This window comes from Motacilla alba, chromosome 1, assembly GCF_015832195.1.
Source record: "Motacilla alba alba isolate MOTALB_02 chromosome 1, Motacilla_alba_V1.0_pri, whole genome shotgun sequence".
Classification (NCBI taxonomy): domain Eukaryota; kingdom Metazoa; phylum Chordata; class Aves; order Passeriformes; family Motacillidae; genus Motacilla; species Motacilla alba.
Genome location: NC_052016.1, coordinates 9,182,715 through 9,201,475, shown reverse-complemented (window position 1 = coordinate 9,201,475; position 18,761 = coordinate 9,182,715). Strand labels below are relative to the sequence as shown.

The following is an 18,761-nucleotide window of genomic DNA, read 5'->3' as shown; positions in this document are numbered from 1 at the left end:
GTATCAACTGATCCCTGAAAGCAAACTTCTTCCTAATCCCTGCCTCAAGCTGTGGGCTTAATCATTTAAAGAGATCAGCAGGTTTGGGGCTGACAGAGAACCTGGTGGCTGCTCAAACATTTCTATTGCAGTGGCACCTGAACTGCAGCTGGAGGTGAGAGCAGAGGCAGCCTGTGCCCATGGCAGCTATCCCTGATGGATCCCAGGGAACACACAGAGACCCAAGACAAGGAAAAAGCAGCTTTGAGAGCACATGGAGCTGCAGGCAGGCAGCTGCACCCACGCTGCACGGCGGTGGGCAGCTCAGCACGCAGCTGGGCACAGCTGGAGGGGCTGGCTGTGGGCAGGGCAGCCCAGCTCCTGGTCCTGAGGAGCATTCAGATGTCTGGCTCCTGCAGAGCCCAGGAGGATGGATGGGGCCCACACAACTTGCTCAGCATCATATGGGAACTGTGTGGGAGTCCAGACTTAACACCAGCTGGCCCAAATTTAGAAAGCAGAGCCTCCTTCTTAGCACAGCTCCCTAAAAATACACCTAGGAACAGGAGAGGAGCGATGCTGGCTCCAAAGGTCCAGCCAGCCCACCACCCTGCTGTCTCCATGGCAGCAGAGAGCACAGACAGGAGAAAGGTACAGGGACAGGCAGCCACGTGTGACATCTCCACCTGCACCCTCCCAGCTGCTGCTCAGGGGCTTCAGGCACTCTTGATTCATCAGCTTCCTCCCTGCTGAGCTTCTCCTGTTCCCCCTGGAGGCCAGGTGAACTCCTTACCCCACAGCATCCCCCTGCCAGCAGGTGGATGCACATCCTGCTCATGCACAGAGCTCAAGGAGGGGCTGGAAAATGCTTACAATCAATAGTTATCAAACAGCAGGCACCAAAGGAGGAATCCTCTGGCACTCTGAGCAAACTGGATCACCTAACTCTGCCCAGAACACTGGGAAATGCTGCCAGGCACAGGGTGGGATTTTTGGGGTGTCCTGAGCTGGATGATCCCTGGGGGTCCTTCAACCCAGCATATCCTGTGATTCTATGGATGAAGGTGCTAAGGGAAGGAGGTGGTGCTGCAGTGCAGCAGCTGTGGCTCTCTCTATCCTCTGAGGCTCCGCTGAGGTGATGCAAAAGTGCAAAGAGCAGGGATTGCAGTGATCCATCCCACTGGGGCATCATGCCAGCCCTGGCACTGCCAGGCTTTAGGCAAACCAGCTCACCCCCCACTCTGCTGTACTTCCACCAGTGCCACAAGAGGCTTGCACAACCACCTTCTCCAAGCAACAGTGAAATAATTCATTATTTCCTCCTGCTCTCCTCTTGGTGCACAGCTTTGGGGAGTGCTGGCAGTGAAAGGGCCCTGCTTTTGGCCTGTACCTCATCTTCACTGACACATAACCACAGAATATCCCGGGCTGAAAGGGATCCATAAGGATCATGGAGTCCAGCTCCTGGCTGTGGAGCTGCTGGCTTTGAGGAGCTGCTGATGCTTTCTGCAGGTACAGCCTAATGCCCAGGGCAAGAGCACCCAAACAGCAGCACCAGGAGCAGCCACAAAGCTCTCAGGAGCACAAGGGAACCTTCCAACACACACAAACAGCCCTCAGAGGAGCTGGCACCGGCCTCAGCAGCATTCCCAGCTCACCTGTGCACGACCCCAGCCCGGTGCAGGTGCTCCACGGCCAGGATGAGCTGCCGGATGTACTTGCGGGCTTCGTGCTCCTCCAGCCTCTTCTTCTCGTAGATCTTGTGCATCAGGTTGCCCCCAGGGCACAGCTCCATGACCAGGTAGTAGCTGTTCTCAGTCTCCAGGATATCCAGCAGCTGGGCGATGTTAGGGTGGCGGATCATCTGCTGGATCTGCCCTTCCCGCCGCAGGTTCTTGGTGACATAGGTGTCCTTCTTGGCCCTCTTCTTGTCAATCACTTTCACTGCCACCTAAGGAGGGAGCAGGACAGGGGGTTGTTAGCTGTCACATCCATGATTTGTCACTCTAAGCCTGTATAAACAGGTCACAGGTCACACGTCACAAGGATGTCCCCCCTCAGCTGGCACGCCGTGGCTTCAGGCACAGCCGCACAGGTCAGAGAAACAGGAGCTGCTCTCCCAACCCCACTGACTGCTCCATCCTTTATCTCCTTGTACAATGACACTCCAAAACTGCTGCAGGGAAATGAGGAACAAAGGAGAGGGGACAATCCCACTAACCACCCACAAACACTTGACACACTTGAGGCTGGGCATTTATTGCAGCTGCTTACTCAGAAAGCCTCCAGGCTGGTGTTTACAACTTCTAAGTGCTGATTTTGGCTTTTCCTGGCTTCCAATACACGACTGGAGATGATATCCTTTCATTACAATTTCCTGAAACTATAGTCAAGAGTTTGCTTTGCACGATTTGCATAAAAACACACTATGAAAAACAAAACCCACTTTGGTACCACTCTCCTGGCACATTCCTTTTTTCTGCTTTTTCTCTCTCGTGGGAGCTGGAGAGGGGCTTGGAGGAACGGGGCAAGGGGAATGGCTTCAAGCTGCCAGAGAGAAGGGTTAGGTGGGATATTGGGAAGGAATTCCTGGCTCTGAGGGTGGGGAGGCCCTGGCACAGGATGCTCCACATCACACACCAGAGCTGCCTGGGTGAACTCAGGACCACAAACACCTGGCAGCTACATTCCTGACTACTCACATTAAAGAGACACCATGTAGCCATCAGATAAAACAACAGGTAAATCAGGGCTGGATTTCATCCCTTCTGAGAGCCCCAGGTGATTCACCAAGGAGACAGACTTAAATTAGTACATTCTTTCAGCTAATGAGATGGAACTGAGCACAGAGGCTTGCACGGAGTATTTAGGCAGCAAACCACAGGAGTTACTCTGATGAGGACAAACAAATTCCCAGGTCACACAAACATGAGATACCACACTGTGTATTGGCAGCACAACACAACCTCTGCAAAAGGTGAAAAAAAATAAATTAAAAGCTGGTATTTGTCACAGCTGCAAGGTACAAATCATGGAGTGGCAGCAGTACGGAGCAGCAACCTGTTACTCTTATTGGTAAGGCACCCCTAATTCACTGACAGAAAAAAGCACATTATACATGCCCACATGTGCTGCCCACCTGAGCTCAGCTGTAGAGTGCAGCAACCCCCTGAACACAGAACACCGAGCCAGCCGTGGGACTACTGGAGGACTCTCCCACCACCACCAAGAATTAGCTTTGTGTGCCTTAAGGACAAACTTTTCCCCTAATTTTGACAGGTACCTTGGCAGGCACCCCACCAGTGCCAGCACACAAGCAAGGCAGCCTTGGGATTCACCCCAGCTCTGAGCCACTTTTCCCCCTTCCAGATCCCCCTGCAGAGCTGACAGAGCTGACCAAGGTGGGAACAGCAGATTTGTTCCAGCAATACCCTGTTCTAGGGATCAAACTCTGCACGGCGTTACCCCAGGGCTGACGCAGCTAATATCCCTGATTCGGAGCTCATCCCGAGGCAGAGCAAGGCAAGCAAGGACCAAATGTGCCCAGACACACTTCACACACAGAGCCTCCTGTGCAGGGTGGATGTGTGTGCATGCACCTGGAAATTTCATTCATGCAGAAGGGGAAAAGCAGAAGGGGAAAAGCATTTGGTAGAGAAAATACTGTAGATGTTGGGTAATCATCAAACAAACACACTGGAGCTTTCACAGCCCACTCAAGACATGCCAGTTACTCAGCTCTGCTCTCCCAAGCTTCAAGGAGGGGCTCTTGGTCTCTGCACCATGCCTAACTCAAGTCTCCTGACTTGAGTTCCTGGCCAACACTGGCACAAAAATAAAAAAAATAAGTGATAAAGCAAGTAATTACTCTCAATATGTAGCAACAGTGGCTCTTGACATTCTGCTTTTGGCTAAAGCTCTGCTGTGTAAATAGATAGATGGTGCAGGTTATTCTGTGTTATGAGATACAAAGATGAGTAATAGCCCATATTTTTGGTTCCCGAGTCCTAGAATCACACTGTTGGAATGAATTACTTTCCTGAAGGTTCTGCTGTGACACATCATATGAGCAACTGCTGCTGCTCTCCAAAAATCCTCCAGGTTGGGCTGAAGCACACAGGAGTGCAGGTGAAGGAAGGGCCAGCAGCTCTGCCCTCCCTGGAGGAGAGGATGCAGGGCAGAGGGGCTGGAGCTGCAGCAGGGGCACGTGAGCCAAAGAGCAGCAGCACGTGTCCCCCACTCACAGGGACAGGGATGGGGACACTGCCAGCTCCAGAACCTCAGCCACAGAGAGGCGGGGGAGGCTGAGGCTGACTGGCACCAAACTGCACAGAAGCAGGCACAGCAAGGCCCCCAGGGGAAAAAATAAACCTGAGAAGAAACAGCTTCAAGGACCAAGAGTTGCCTGGAGGAATCTGGGAGGCAGAGCTGCTGCCACCAGAGGTGACACTTTTTTGCATGCCCTTTGTCAGCAGTGTGGAATTGCCACGAAGCTGGAAAGGGATCACACTCATCCTGGGGTTCCCCCCATCCCTGTGGCCATCCAGGAGGCACCAGCTCCTGTTGGGCAGCTTCCCAGACCTGCCAACCACCTGCTGCTGGGGGCAGGAGGAACCTCCAGGTGCTCGGCGAGCAGAAGTCCAAGCCATCCTCATCCCAGCAACACTGGGGAAAAGCCCAGCTGAGGATGCTCAGGTGCTCCTGCAGGAATTTGCTTGCCCAGAGGCCAGCTTAGCTCATGGCCTGGATGCCCTGCAGCAGAGCTGCTCCCCTCAGCCTTCGAGCTCCTGAGCAATGCCTAGGTCAGATGCCTGCAAAAACAACTGAGCACTTGCACTGCAGTGGCCCCAGCTTGGCAAGTAATGTTCTGACACGTTCAACCCTGCAGAGAACGGGATGGCCTTGCAAAATCAGGGTGTGACATTTTGAGGGCTCTTGAAGAGCTTTCCCCACTCACCCAGCCGCTTGGAGTGTTTCCTTGTGCGAGTTCTCAGCTGAAGAGGGAGGCAGCTCCTGCTGGCTGCTGCCAAAGGGAGCTCAGCTGAATTGAGAGCAAACTGCTTGGAAAAAGAAACCCACAAGAACTGTGGGATTTGGCCAGGAGACCAACAGAGCATAGGAGAAGCAACTTCAACTATCAGTGGGACTATTTCACTGTTGGAGGGACAGCCCCCTGCCTTTTTTCTCTTTTTTTTTTTTCCTTTTTTTTCCCCAGAGTTTTCCCCAGGCAGCAGCACTGACTCCCAGCTCCTCCTGGAGCATCCTGCCCGTGCCGAGGCAGCTCAGAGCTGCAGCTCGGGGCACAGGCAAAGAGAATGTGGACTTCTGCACCCAAATCACAAACTTGGACTTCTGCACCCAAATCACAAAACTTTACTGTCCAGTTTGCCCTCAGCCAGGAGCATGAGGCAAAGAGCCAGACTACAGAGATATTTTGCGGCCATCAGTACTGCAAGTCCATCTCCAGCTTTCTTCTTTTTGCTGTGCCCAAGGCAGCAATAAATTCAGTTTCTTTCCTCTCTTATTTCCAGCCATAGCTGTCTGGCTTCACTTGCAGCTTGCTTTGTATTTACCACTGTTCTCACCACAAAAATCTGAGCTCGCTTTTCAAAAGCAGCTGGTGATTTTGGGTGGCCGATTCAAATCACATTAAACAGACCTAACTCAAGCCTGCACAATTGTCAGCACAGTCCCAAAATCAACCCCTTCAAGGACATCTCGTTTTGGGCAATCACCCAGCCAGGCACAGAACAAGTTGTTCATCACAACCAACTCCAAGGACTAGAAAATGCCAGTTCCATTCTCTGGGTAGAGTTTATTCTTTTCTCTAGCTGTTACAGCTTAGCAAATTTTACAGCACAGTGAAGGCATGTGGGGTTTTATACAGCAAGTTCCAGGATCTTAGGAAATAAAGAACTCCAGAAAAGGTATTTCAGCATTTTCTCTAATTGTAGTAAAATCAGCAATCAGAAAAGGTAGGGAGGAGTCACTGCTGCTGAGATGTTTTTTTCTTTTCTCCTGACAGCGTGAGCCAAGAGTTTGGGGTGTAGCCATGCACAAGCCCAGCTGCTGCAGACGAGGCCAGGACAAATGTCCCAGCAGGCAGAAGGCCACTGGCTCTGCCGGCAGGCCAGACCCAGCCAGGAAAGCTGGAAATCAGCCCCCGAAGACCCATAAACTCCTCCAGACAAGAGAGCAGCTCCCAGTACACTCACTCGTGTACTCCGGATTCCTGCGAGCCTGGAGGGAAAGAATCTGATTGCCAGGGGATAAAAACAGCATCCCACCAATTTCTACCCAAACAGGGTAGAAAGGGACTCAGGAGGACTTTGGATAAGCAAATGAACCTAAAGCCTCTTGGTGCCACAGCCAACTTAAACATAATCCCCAAAAGCACAAGCAGGATGTATTTGGTGAGGTAAGAAAAGGTATTAATTACACCTGTCCAAGGCACTGGGGACTATTCTTAGATTGCTCTATCCCGTTCTGGTATGTCCAGTAATTAAAAAATTATGCTGAAGTTTTGGAAAGAGTTCTGAGAAGAGCTTCAGAACAGTCTGAGGTCCAAGAACTGCTTGTTGTAGTTAGTGACTGAAGCTCAAAAGGTTTAATTAAGAGAATGCTAAGCACTGGCTCGATGATCTCCTGCAAGCACCTGCATGGGGGGAAGATTTCTGATAAGAGAAAGCTCTTGAATAAAATGAAAATGAACGTGCCAAAAGGTAAATTGGGCAAACTCAGGCTATTCCTCTTCAACAGGTCTGTTACCTCACATCACATTTATGGGGAACTTTGTGCCATGTTCCACAGGCAGCTGTGATTATCCTTCCCTGGACCTCTGCTCCGCTGTTTCCATAGAGCCAGCTGCCCTCTCCCTCTCATCTTCTGTTCCTCCTTGCTCAAACAGGGACAGACAGACACATCCTGACCTCTCAGCATCCCTGGCACCTGGGACAGCCAGGCTTTCACAGCTCAGGGACCAGCAGGAGATGGTTTGGAGGCGAGTGGGCTGACACAGTGCCCCTACCCAGCCACTCTGAAAAGAAACCCCCATAAAACACATTTCTCCTTGGTACTACATGTCCAAAGCAGCAGCTTTGTAGCAGGCACAGATGCCAGAGACTGCCTGGGGAGCAGGAACACAGAACAGCCCATCCATGGGAAGGAACTTGGTTCGTGGCTTATCTTGAGGGGGTCACAGAGGGGGTCTGTCTGGCCTTTGGCAGAAAGAAATCACTTCCAGCAGCCTTTCGGTGCTCTCTTGGGCAGCCAATTAACGGGGCAGCCGTCAGGGAGAGCTGCACATTTTTACCTCCCTGGCCTCTCAGGATATCTGCACAAGTCAGGAGAGATTATGCAGAGACTGATGAAAGTAGTGGTGGCAGGAAGCCAGGCACAGACATCCACGAGGATGCACTGAGAGGTTCCAGGAGAAATCCTTGCAGATCCTTGTCAAAGGCAGCCTCCAGGCCGGAGACATTTCCTGCAAGGAGCAGTCTTGTCTCTGAGTGCCTGGGACAGATGGGTTTGCCTTGCAGAAATACCCACTGAGCCCTGCTGCCCAAAATCTCCCTGGTTTCTCAGAAAAGGGCTTTTTGACCCCCACTCCCAAGGTAAGACTGACATGCCAAAACACTGGAGGAAAGCTCTAAACTCAAGGTGGGAGCAGCTATCAGGGCAGACTCTCCTCAGGGAAAATTATTTTTATTTTATTGCTTTATTTTTATTTTTCCTCAGGTAAAATAAGCCATAACTCGCCCTCCTAACGCCAGCAGCCAACATCTTCCCATCTCCCTGCTCGAGGGGTATGTTTCCCATTAAACAGCCCCTGCTCCACATTTCAGAAGTGCCCCTGATTTAATGCCAATTCAGCGCTCTGGCTTTAGGGAAGAGAAAAAACCAACAAGCCCATCCCTGTGAACCACTGCTCTCGAGGCAATACCCTCCTTTGTAGTGATTTAAAACACAGCAGATAAAACATTTACAACTGTCAAGAGCCAGGAAAAAGGTGTCTCCAGTAAAGATTTCCTACATAAATAATACACTCTCTCCCTCAGCTCTGTGGACATTATTCACAGAAAACGAATTTATTCTCCAAAAAAAAAAAAAATGTTTCCATGACAATCTTCCACAACAGACAGAGAGCAAAGGAACTTTATTTTATATAACTTGGCTTTTTTTAGTTCTCTTTGTTGCAGTGGTTTTCCTCGCCTTGCCTCTGATCTCACATGGCAAATGAGCAGCTGTAGCACCAAAGGTGCTGAACCCCGAGCAAACAGTGACAGAGAAGGAGACTTTGGCCAGCTTTTGTTAATTTTTCCCAGGTGGTTTCCCTGGGGCACCGTGGTGGCTCCTCCCAGGCCCTTTCCACGAGGATGAGGTTTGACCCTGCTCTCTGCCAGCACGGCCAGAGCCCAGATCACAGCTCAGGGACCAGCAGGAGACGGTTTGGAGGCAAGTGGGCTGACACAGTGCCTCCATCCAGCCACTCTGAAAAGAAACCTCCATAAAACACATTGCTCCTTGGTTCTACATATCCAAAGCAGCAGCATCTGTACCCCACACCTCCAGGTGAGCAGCACCCACTCTGCCATGGCCCTGATTCACCTCCTGGCTGATATCCCTCCAGTTTTTGACTTTGGTCAGCTTGGATGCCTCTCCACACCCTAGGAGAGGAGCAGAGTCAGCTGTGAACCAACCCTCAGCTCATTTCTGTGCCACTCTTCAGACAGCTCGGCGTTCAGGCAGGCTGTGACAACTCAGCCACCACAAGGTTTGTCACCCCTGCTCTCCTGCCAGGGTCACATCCTTGTGCTGCTCATCAACAAGCTCCCCTTTCCCAGCTCCTGAGGGCACAGGGGCAAATCTGCTGCATCTGCTGGGGTGCAAGGAGCTGCAGCAGCAGCCTGCAGGGCACTGCCGCCAGAGTGGCAATCACTAAAGGATTGTGTTTGCCACTGCACAAGGCAGGGACACAGAGGGGCTCTCGTTGCCAGCACTTTCACGGGCAACACAGGACTTTGGAAATGGGCACACAGCTCTACAGATCAAGAAACAAGTTAAAACTACAAAACCTGCAGGAACAAATGCGGGGATCCAGATGCGAGCGTCACCTGGAGCCAGCTCAACCCAAACCACTCCATCCTGCAAGGGTAACAAAAAAAGCAGCACACTGCTGACAGGAGGCATCCTCAAAAGTGCTGAATGCAAACCTGAAAGCAGATTATCTCAAGAGGATAAGGAACTGCCACATGTGCATCCATTCAGCTCGCTGCAGAGAACAAGCTGCAAGCTGCTTAATGGGAAACATGAAGTGAATCGTTCTGGAAGTCAGACTCTGCATAAATGAGCAGCCTGGCCTATCCCAGCTCATTGCTCAGCACAGGAGAGGGACAGAGGGAAAAATGGGGCTTTATACCCAATTTTCACCTGGTTTGAGCAGCCTGGCCTATCCCAGCTCATTGCTGTTCAACACATGAGAGGGACAGAGGGAAGAGCATGGCTTTATACCCGATTTTCACCTGGTTGTTTTGCAGACTGAGCATCAGCTTCACTCTGCCTTCTGCTCCAGCTCCTGCAAGCTCCACAGCACCTCGGAGGGAGCACCACAGTGACACATCAGCCCGCTCCTGCTCCCAGCCAAGTCCAGCTCTGCTCTCCAGAACGTTTCCTGGAGGGCTGCACGCTAGCAGAAGTGTGCATGGAGCAGCTTCAGCACAAATTCTGACACAAAAAAAGAGAAAAGCTGCGAAAGCAAACACCTAGAAGCAAGAAAATGTCAAAATGCAGGCTGCAGAAACACCCTGGTTTTGTTTCCTCGCTGCATGTAATTGAGAGTGGCACATCCAGCCAGGTGCAACAGTTGGCAGCCCTTTAATAAAGGGGAACAGATCCTGGAAAAAAGCCACCCTGTGGATTCAGGGCTTTACAAAATAAGCTTTTTAAAAATAAAAATTTGGATGGAGATAAAATCTGAAAATATGCTGAGGAACAGGTAAAGATAAAATGACTGACTAAACCTAAGTGAGAGAACAAACCCATCCAGGAAACTGATACGCAAGTATCACTGGAGGAAGAAAAAAAACCCCAGCAGATCAAATTTCAAATCACAATCCTGCAGCTTTACCCTCTGATGCCCTGACAACAATGAAGGTCTCACAGTTTTTACCTGCAGCCTCACAGTAGCTGGGAGGGAGGAAAGAGGAAAAGGCTGAACTGAAAGACCTGCAAACACCCTAGAAAATCAACTTTTCTCTGCAGTGAGGCAACCTGCTGACCCATGTGGTCGGCAGGGTGGTTTGAAAGTGACACCCCACACACCCTCAAGGCCCCCAAAACTCAGGCAGGGTAAAGACAGTGGCAAAGATCCTAGAACTGTACATGGGGATATACCCAAAAGCCACCAAGTCTGCATTCCCTGCAGCCTGTGGTAAAACAGGCAGGGAAAGGGGGAATTTACTCCTGGCAGAATTAACTCTGTGGCACAAAGAGGCATTTCCAGGTCTCTGCAGGGAGGCTGCTCTGCCCACCCACCCCTGCGCCTCGGGGAGGGGGGGCTCAAACATGCCTTTTCTTTGTATTTTTCCTCTGCCTCTTTAATAAAGAAATACATTCTGAACGTGAACTCTTCTGTGAAAAGGCCACTTTTAATATTAATTGCTTTGCCTCCCTAGCAAAACTGGTAAATTGTATTTTTAGCCCCTGCTTCCCACTGTTGCTGAAAGCCTCTTGACTAAGTGTAACTAAAAACATACCTTGTTCCAGCTCAACAATAGCACTGAGGGAAATTATAAACAAAGTTTTCCCTGGATGAGGAATCAAATGAGTCAATTTGCCTCAGTGACTTTTTTTTTTTTTTTTTTTTTTTTTTTGTAGTGACAAAGATTACACCGAAAAGCAGTTAAACATAATCTTGGATCAGGTTTGTTTGCAGGAACTTTGGCTCAATGGATTGTCAGCGTGCTGTCACTGCACAATGCTGAGCAGAGTTAGTGGGACATTGCACTGGGGTCTGCAGCAGATAACACAGAGTGTGACAACAGAGCCCACCAGCACCCCACCACAGTGATGGCAACGTGCTCTCAGCTCCCTAAGGATGCAAAAAATAAGTGAATTTTCCTAAAAACACACCTCTTTTTATAAAAATATCTCTCTTTATAAAGGAGAGATGTCTCCTTTGCCTGGTCCCCATCACCCAGAGAATTACTTGGAACAAAAACTGTGCCTGCTGTGCACAGGCTCCCAAAGTCACCCAAACCCAGCTCGCTCACAATGTAAAGCCAAACTGGCTTGCTCTTCACAGAGGAGCTGCTTTTGCTTAGGATTAGCACTGAGGACTGCCTGAGTCGAGCTGCCAAATCAGCCCTTTCCCCCAAAATGTCAGATTACAGCTGCCATATTTCATTCCAAAGCCACGGGAAGAATAATCCCTCCAACATTCTCCTGCTCTTAATTCCATCGGGCCCCACCAAGGGCTTCTCCAAGCATAGAAAACAACAACCTGCAAAAAAAAAAAAAAACCAAACCTGTGGCAGCACAAACCACCAGTGAGAGCGGGGTGGGTTGGAGTCCAGTGATAAAAACCTGGGAAGGTTTAGAAACCTCACCTCAGCTCACCCTGCTGAGCTGGCAGGAGCTGCTGAGCCCCGTCCCACACAGGTCACCCTGAGTGCAACACCTTCCACCTCCAGCTGCCCTGCTGAAGGAGCCTGGCCCCCGGAATGTGCCATCCCATCCTCCTGGAGCCCTCTGCAGCCCCCAGAAATGGCAGGGTGAGGTCATGGCAGATTTTTGGCACCCGCCTGGCATCGCCTCGAGCGTGTACAATGCCTTCAGTCAGGGCCAGGGATGCCAGCCTGGCTGGGGGCTCATCAATCCAGGCATTTCATCCCCAAACACGCCAATTTCTGAGACATTCACTCCTCCAGAGCTGCTAAAGCCTGCTGCAAATCCAAACCTGTTGGGGCCCCCCTACTGCAGTGTGACATTTCAGTGACCCTAAGGGCCCGGGCTCTGCCAGAACAGCTCCCAGACAGCAGGGGCAAGACTCTGCTTTAGGGAAATCCTCCTGAATTTAGGCAGTGCCCTGGGCTCGGCACGAGCAAGACTCTGCTTAACATTTATTTTAGGGCAATCCTATTGAATTTAGGCACAAGCAAGACTCTGCTTTACACTTATTTTAGGGCAATTCTACTGGATTTAGGCAGTGCCCTCAGCTCATCAATGGCTTTACAGACAAAAGTCTGCCCCGGGCCATGAAGTGGGGACAGCATCAAGTCCTTACAGAGGGACCTTCCCTTCTTGGGAGGAGCAAGGTGGGAATGGGACAGGAATAGAAGATATTTCCCTTCCCTGCCTGTGGTGGGCTCCATGTGGGCAGAGCAAATTTGGGCACATCTCAGCTCCTCTGACCGGGCCACAGCAGACCATGTGCCCAAGAGAGCCGAGGGTCCACCAGGGTGCAACCCTCAGTGGGATGGGAAGCATTCACCCCCGGGCTGAGAGGGAGGAACCTTGCCCAGAGGGACCTCACCTGAAGCAAACCATTAATAACTCTTCCCTCCCACCCATTAACTCCAGCTTATCCACGAATAGCTGGGCTGGAGGAGGTGGATTTCTGGGAAGTGGACGTTGCATTAGTCAGTGTGGAAGTGTGTGACTGGTGCTGCAGGCAGTGCCAGGTCAGACAGAGCTGGGAGATGCCCCCAGGGATGGACAGGGCTCGGCAGGAAGGAAGGAAGAGTGACTCGAGTTTCTGCTTGTCATTTTGTCACAGAGTGTGCTATTCCAGACACCCAGGGAGAAAAAAACCCGAATCAAGCAGCAGACCTGGGAGCTGAGACAGAGGGGTGTGTGGTGGCTCTTTTTTTATTTTTTTCCCCTCTTAACAGACTGAGATAAATGTAGCAAACCCAAAACGTGGAGGTGGGGAGGACGTGTGTGTGCATGTGCCTTTTATCAACTGCAGGATCATTGGATGTTTCTGTTACCAAGGAGAAGCACACGCTTGGTAACAGAGGAGAGCAACATTTTTTTAATTTTTTTTCTGCATTCCTGTATGATAATATTCACAAACCTTATCATTTTTCACACGATGAGACTCTCAGAGCCCTATATTAAATTTCTCTCCGTGACAAATTTACCGGAATGAAAAAAACCAAACCCCAGCATCCTGCTTTGGCAGGGAACCCTCTGTGAAGGGTACACAAGAGGCAGAATCCCAAAGTCACCGAGGCTGGAAAAGACCTCGAGTCCAAACTGTGCCCCATTCCCACCTTGTCACCAGCCCAGAGCGCTGAATGTCACCTTCAGTGCTTCCTGGGACACCTCCAGGGATGGGGACTCCAAACTTCCCTGGGCAGCCTTTTCCACTGTTTAAAACCCTTTCCATGAGGAAATTCCTGCTAATGTCCAACCTGGTCCTGCCTGAGGCCGTTCCCTCTGCTGCTGTCCCTGTTCCCTGGCTCTCCCCTCCTGGCAGGAGTCGTGCAGAGCCACCAGGTCCCCCCTGAGCCTCCTTTTCTCCAGGCTGAGCCCCTTCCCAGCTCCCTCGGCCGCTCCTCACAGCACTCAGAAGTTGTGTGGCTGAACAAGAGCAGCACAACTCTCTGCCGGGGGCTCCGGGGGGCTCGTTCTTGCTGGATTTACTGCCCAGCCAAGCCCCTGCTGCTCCTGATAACGCTGTCACCTCTCCTACTGATGGGCAGGAGCCTCTGCGGAAGGGCTCTGGATAAAAACCAAAGAGCAGAGCCCCTGCACGGACTCTGCCCAGCAGCACCCTGGGGAAGAACCATCCGGGGAGCATCTCCGCCGGCGAACACATCCCCACATCTGCCGTGTGCTGTGCCAACACCTCGACACTGAGCCCCCTCCCGCAGCATCTCCCACCGCCAGGTGCGCGACCAGAACCTGTGGGTACCCACTCGTGACATGTCGCGACAGCGACGGCTCCCCGGCAACACAAGTCTCACCAAAAAACCCGCTTTTCTCACCAGAAAAAGTGAGCAAACAAAGGTGTGTGGGGGAGATGTTGAAATTAAAGGAAAGAAAGACAGGGCAAGGCAGCCGAAGTAGAGCGAGAGGAAGGCGAGACCGCAGCCGCGGGAAGCTCCGCGGGGGGAGCGCCCGGAGCCGCGGGAACTCGGGCACGGCAGCAGCCGCTCCGGCTCGCTTCGGGACCGAGGGGGCTCCTCCATCCTCCCGGGGGCTCCTCCATCCTCCCGGGGGCTCCTCCGTCCTGCCGGGGGCTCCTCCATCCTCCCCGGGGGCTACTCCATCCTCCCCGGGGGCTACTCCATCCTCCCCGGGGGCTCCTCCGTCCTCTCGGGAGGCTACTCCATCCTGCCAGAGGAACTCCACGATCCTCCCCGGGGGCTACTCCACCTCGGGGGGAGCTCCTCCATCCTGCCGGGGGGCTACTCCATCCTCCGAGGGGCTACTCCATCCTCCGAGGGGCTACTCCATCCTGCTAGGGGGCTACTCCATCCTCCGAGGGGCTCCTCCATCCTCCCGGGGGCACCTCCATCTCAGAGGGGGTTCCTCCATCCTGCCGGAGGAGCTCCACGATCCTCCCTGAGGGCTACTCCATCCTCCCGGGGAGTTACTCCATCCTGCCAGAGGAACTCCACGATCCTCCCGGGGGGCTACTCCACCTGTGGGGGGGCTCCTCCATCCTGCCGGAGGAGCTCCACCATCCTCCCCGGGAGTTCTTCCATCCTTCGGGGGGCTTCACCATCCTCCCCGGGGATCTTCCATCCTCCGGGGGGGCTACTCCATCCTCCCCGGGGGCTCCTCCATCCTGCCGGGGACTCACCCTCCCGGGGGCTACTCCATCCTCCCGGGGACTCACCCTCGCGGCCGGCAGGGACTGAGCACAGCCCGCTCACCCAGCCCCCCGTTCCCCCCCGTTCTCCCCCGTTGTGCCCCGGGGGGCTCCCGGAGGCGGCGGTACCTTCTCCCCGGTGACCACATGCAGCCCCTCGCGGACCTTGGCGAAGGAGCCCTCTCCCAGTTTCCTGCCGATCAGGTAGTTGCCGACCCTCTTGGTGTGCTGGAAGTCGCGGAGCCGCTCCCGGGGCGCGGCGGCGCCCAGCCAGGCGGCCAGCAAGGAGCCGCCGTCCGCCGCCGCCCGCCGCGCCTCGCCGCCCGCCGGCTCGCCCAGGAGCCCATCGCCCGCCGCCGCCGGCATGCCCGGCCCTGCCCAGCCCTGCCCGCTCCGCCGGGCTCCGCTCCGTGTCCCCGGGGCGCTCGGCGAACTTGCTGCGGGCGGCGGCGGCGGCGGAGGGGCCGCGGGGCGGAGCGGGGCGGAGCGGAGCGGAGCGGGGCGAGCCGAGGTGGCCAGGGCTGCCCGCCCTTCCTCGCAGCCGGCGCCTCCCCCCGAGCCGCCTCCCCGCTCCGGTAGCGCGGGGATGCAGGCAGGGATGGAGGGGGAGCGGGCTCAGTTCGGATTCGCGGTAATTCAACCCGCTCGCAGGCTCGCACTCCCACCCAGCGCACACTGGCACTGTCACCGAGCATCCCCTGCCCAGCCAGAGCACACTGGCATTGTCACCGAGCAGCCCCTGTGCCACCCAGAGCACACTGGCACTGTCACCGAGCAGCCCCTGCCCACCCAGAGCACACTGCCATTGTCCCCGAGCATCCCCTGTGCCACCCAGAGCACACTGGCACTGTCACCGAGCAGCCCCTGCCCACCCAGAGCACACTGCCATTGTCCCCGAGCATCCCCTGTGCCACCCAGAGCACACTGGCATTGTCCCCGAGCATCCCCTGCCCACCCAGAGCACACTGGTATTGTCACCGAGCAGCCCCTGCCACCCAGAGCACACTGCCACTGTCACCGAGCAACCCCTGCCACCCAGCTGGGGAACGGGAGAGGAGGAGAGCAGGGATGGAAGAGGGGACAGAGCCAGCAGAGCCACCCCGCCCCGAGTTCCTGATGGTCAGCGGTGCTCTGCCCTCCTCTTTGTCTCAGCTTGGGAGAGCTGATGGAGCAGTTAATTCACAAGGGTTTTAACCTCCAAGCCATCTTTAGTTGTGTTAGCCAGGAAGTCATGAGGAGCCCCCATTTGTCTTTGAGTATAATCCACATTTTCAAGTTTTGCCTGCGTGCTTGTGTTAGGGAATACTTGGAAACCTGAAAGGAACTACCCCGACACCTAACAGATGTGAGTTGTGTCTGTAAAACCTCCTGTTGAGGGGCAGCTGGACCTGGCACCAGCCCACCTAGAGCTCCCATCCCATCCCATCCCATCCCATCCCATCCCATCCCATCCCATCCCATCCCATCCCATCCCATCCCATCCCGAGCTCCTGCTCCCACCACAGGGCTGGTGAACACACCTCTCCCTGCTTTTTAAGCTCCTCTTTGACTCTTTGAAAACATAAATCTGATTTTGCATCTCGCTGCTGTCTGTTTAACGTGGGGTTTTTGTCTCCACTGGCCACATTCCGTCTGAATCTCCCAGTGACCTCTCCAAAATGCGTTCCCAGTGGCTAAACACATTCTCAGGGCTGGGAGCCCTGGAACTGGCTCCACACCAGCATGCTCCACTGAAATACATGTTCTCAGACGAAATTTCAAACAAAACAGAAACCCAGCCTGTCCCAGTAGGCAGAAACTGGAGAAGGGAAAGCTTCAAAGGCCATAAATAACAGCTTGGGTTGAAAATCTCCTCTCATTGCATGTACCGGGTACATTTTCAAGCATTACAGCCCACGGCCACCAAAACCAGGAGTCTGAATGTCCTCTGAGCTATCCCAGGAGTGGTTTGGTGCCTTGTGGGAAGGAGCAGGGACACTTCACTGCCTGAGCTGCTGCAGCTGGGCTGCACTTTGGCAGGACACATCCAGGAGAGAGCTTCACTGGTGTTTCCTCCACTAAATCTGGAGTGGGAAGGTGCCAGGGCTGTGCCTGTGTTTGCAGGGAAGGTGACCAAGGGCTCACACAGGTGAGGAGAGTGGCAAGGCAGGATGGTTCCGTGGAGAGCCTGGCTCTGTGTCACAGCACGACAGATTGAGGGTTTTAACGACATTGCTGAGTGGGAACAAGGGGAAAAAAGGGGGGGAAGGGGGGGGAAAAGGGGAAAAAGGCAGTAAGGGAGGGAAAAGGGGGGAAAAAAGGGGGGAAGGTGGGAAAAAGGGGGAAGGGGAAAAGGGGGGGAAGGGGGAAAAGGGGGGGAAAGGGGAGAAAATGGGGGAAAGGGGGAAAAGGGGGAAAAAGGGGGGAAAGGGGGGGAAGGGAGGAAAAGGGGGAAAAGGGGGAAAAAGGGGGAAAAAGGGGGGGAAGGGAGAAAAAGGGGAGAAAATGGAGAAAAGGGGGGAAAGGGGGAAAAGGGGGGGGGGAAGCAGGGAAAAAAGGGGAAAAAAAAGCTGTGCTGCAAACAGTTACACTCGGAGAGTGAAAAGTACAGCTTGCTTCAGAGTCGGGAAGAGCCTGCATCGTGTCTTATTTAAATCTCTGGCTGTGCTAAGAGGGTCTGGAGCCAGACTCTTTCCCTGCCTGAAGGAATATCCCTTCAGAGGAAGGCAGGCAGAGCTGGGTGCCTTTGTTTGGGCTAGCAGGAACACGGTTTGGCCACTCGGAGGATTAAACAGATGTTAATGGTGTGTTTTGCAGTCAAACACCTGAAAATCAGCCTCTTTCAAAAATAAAACTGGTGAGAAATGCCCATTGCAGCGAACAGGAGGAGAGCTCTGAAAGAAGCCAGTGAATATACTTTTTTTTAATTGCCTCAACTGCAGGACTTAACGAGTTGCCAGTATCCTTCCAGCAGGCAGCCCCTGCCTTCTCACCATTCCCATCCTGTCCAGCTGTGCCCATCAGGGTGCAGTCTGGATGAAAAGGGGATCAAAGGCTGCATTCATTGCTGTCCGTGCTCTAATTTAAATTTAACTCCAGTGTGCTTTATTTTGAGCCGCAGACTTTCTAGGTAATGACATTTTCTGATTAACTGTTGAAATTACTAATGAATTAAAGGCAGCAGTCTCTCTTCGGGTTGCAAAAGCTGTAATAACAAGCTGCTAAAAATAATGTGGAGCTTGATTTATTCCCACAAAAGCAGAGAAATTCGGAGTTACCCTGACAGCATTGTCCTTTGCCATCTCCAGCCTTTTAAAGCACTGCAGTAAAATGGATTATTGGCTTGTGGGCTGGGGCCCCTGGGCCCAGTCCCCAGTGTGGAGGTGTGCCTGGGCTGAATCCTGACTGGGAACTCCAAATTCTGCTGCAGGAGGGCACCGAGTACATCCTGTCCTGGTCAGATTAAAGGTGGTAATTCAACATTTCCCTGCCACATCAGCAGGCCCTTTGCAACTGCTGACTTCAGTCAGGCCACAAAGATGCCCTGACTTAGTGCTGAGAGGCTGAAAAAAGAGAAAGTCAGGCTGTTATTGCTTCTCCTTTCCTGGGTGTCTCATCCTGCTTTAAAATAATTGGGGGTTTTTGCAGCTTTTGGGTTTGAGGTTTTCTTTTTGGGTGGGGGTTGTTTTGACAGCTGTTTAATTTTGTAATATTTTGGGTTCAGATATTAGAGATTAAAAGAGTTTAAATTAATTTTAAGGAGATTTTTGAAGTGAGATTACATTTGTTCTTAGATAATTTTTGAGGGGTTTATGGTGATTGAATCGCTGAGTTCAGGCAGAGGAGAACCTGTGTTTGTTGGCACTGCCACAAGAACGGGGACAGCAGTGGGGAAGAGAACCCTCTCCACGTGCCAGGGATGTCCAGGAGCAGCTGAGGACGTTGTGACTCCTGTGCCTTGGTCCTACAGATGCCACTCAGG

The 18,761-nt window shown here is 53.0% G+C and overlaps 1 protein-coding gene across 2 annotated transcripts in view; it reads right to left on the bottom strand.

Moving 5' to 3' along the window:
• HUNK (hormonally up-regulated Neu-associated kinase) overlaps positions 1-15,262 on the bottom strand; it is a 43,437-nt gene extending 28,175 nt beyond the window's left edge. For both annotated transcript variants that reach the window (XM_038142531.1, XM_038142541.1), the window contains exons 1-2: positions 14,930-15,262; positions 1,638-1,930 (exon numbers count right to left, since the gene is read on the bottom strand). In XM_038142531.1, coding sequence (XP_037998459.1) covers positions 1,638-1,930; positions 14,930-15,166 — 530 coding nt within the window. In that variant the 5' untranslated portion in view covers positions 15,167-15,262. The remainder of the gene's footprint in view (positions 1-1,637; positions 1,931-14,929) is intronic.
• Positions 15,263-18,761: the final 3,499 nt, after the last annotated feature.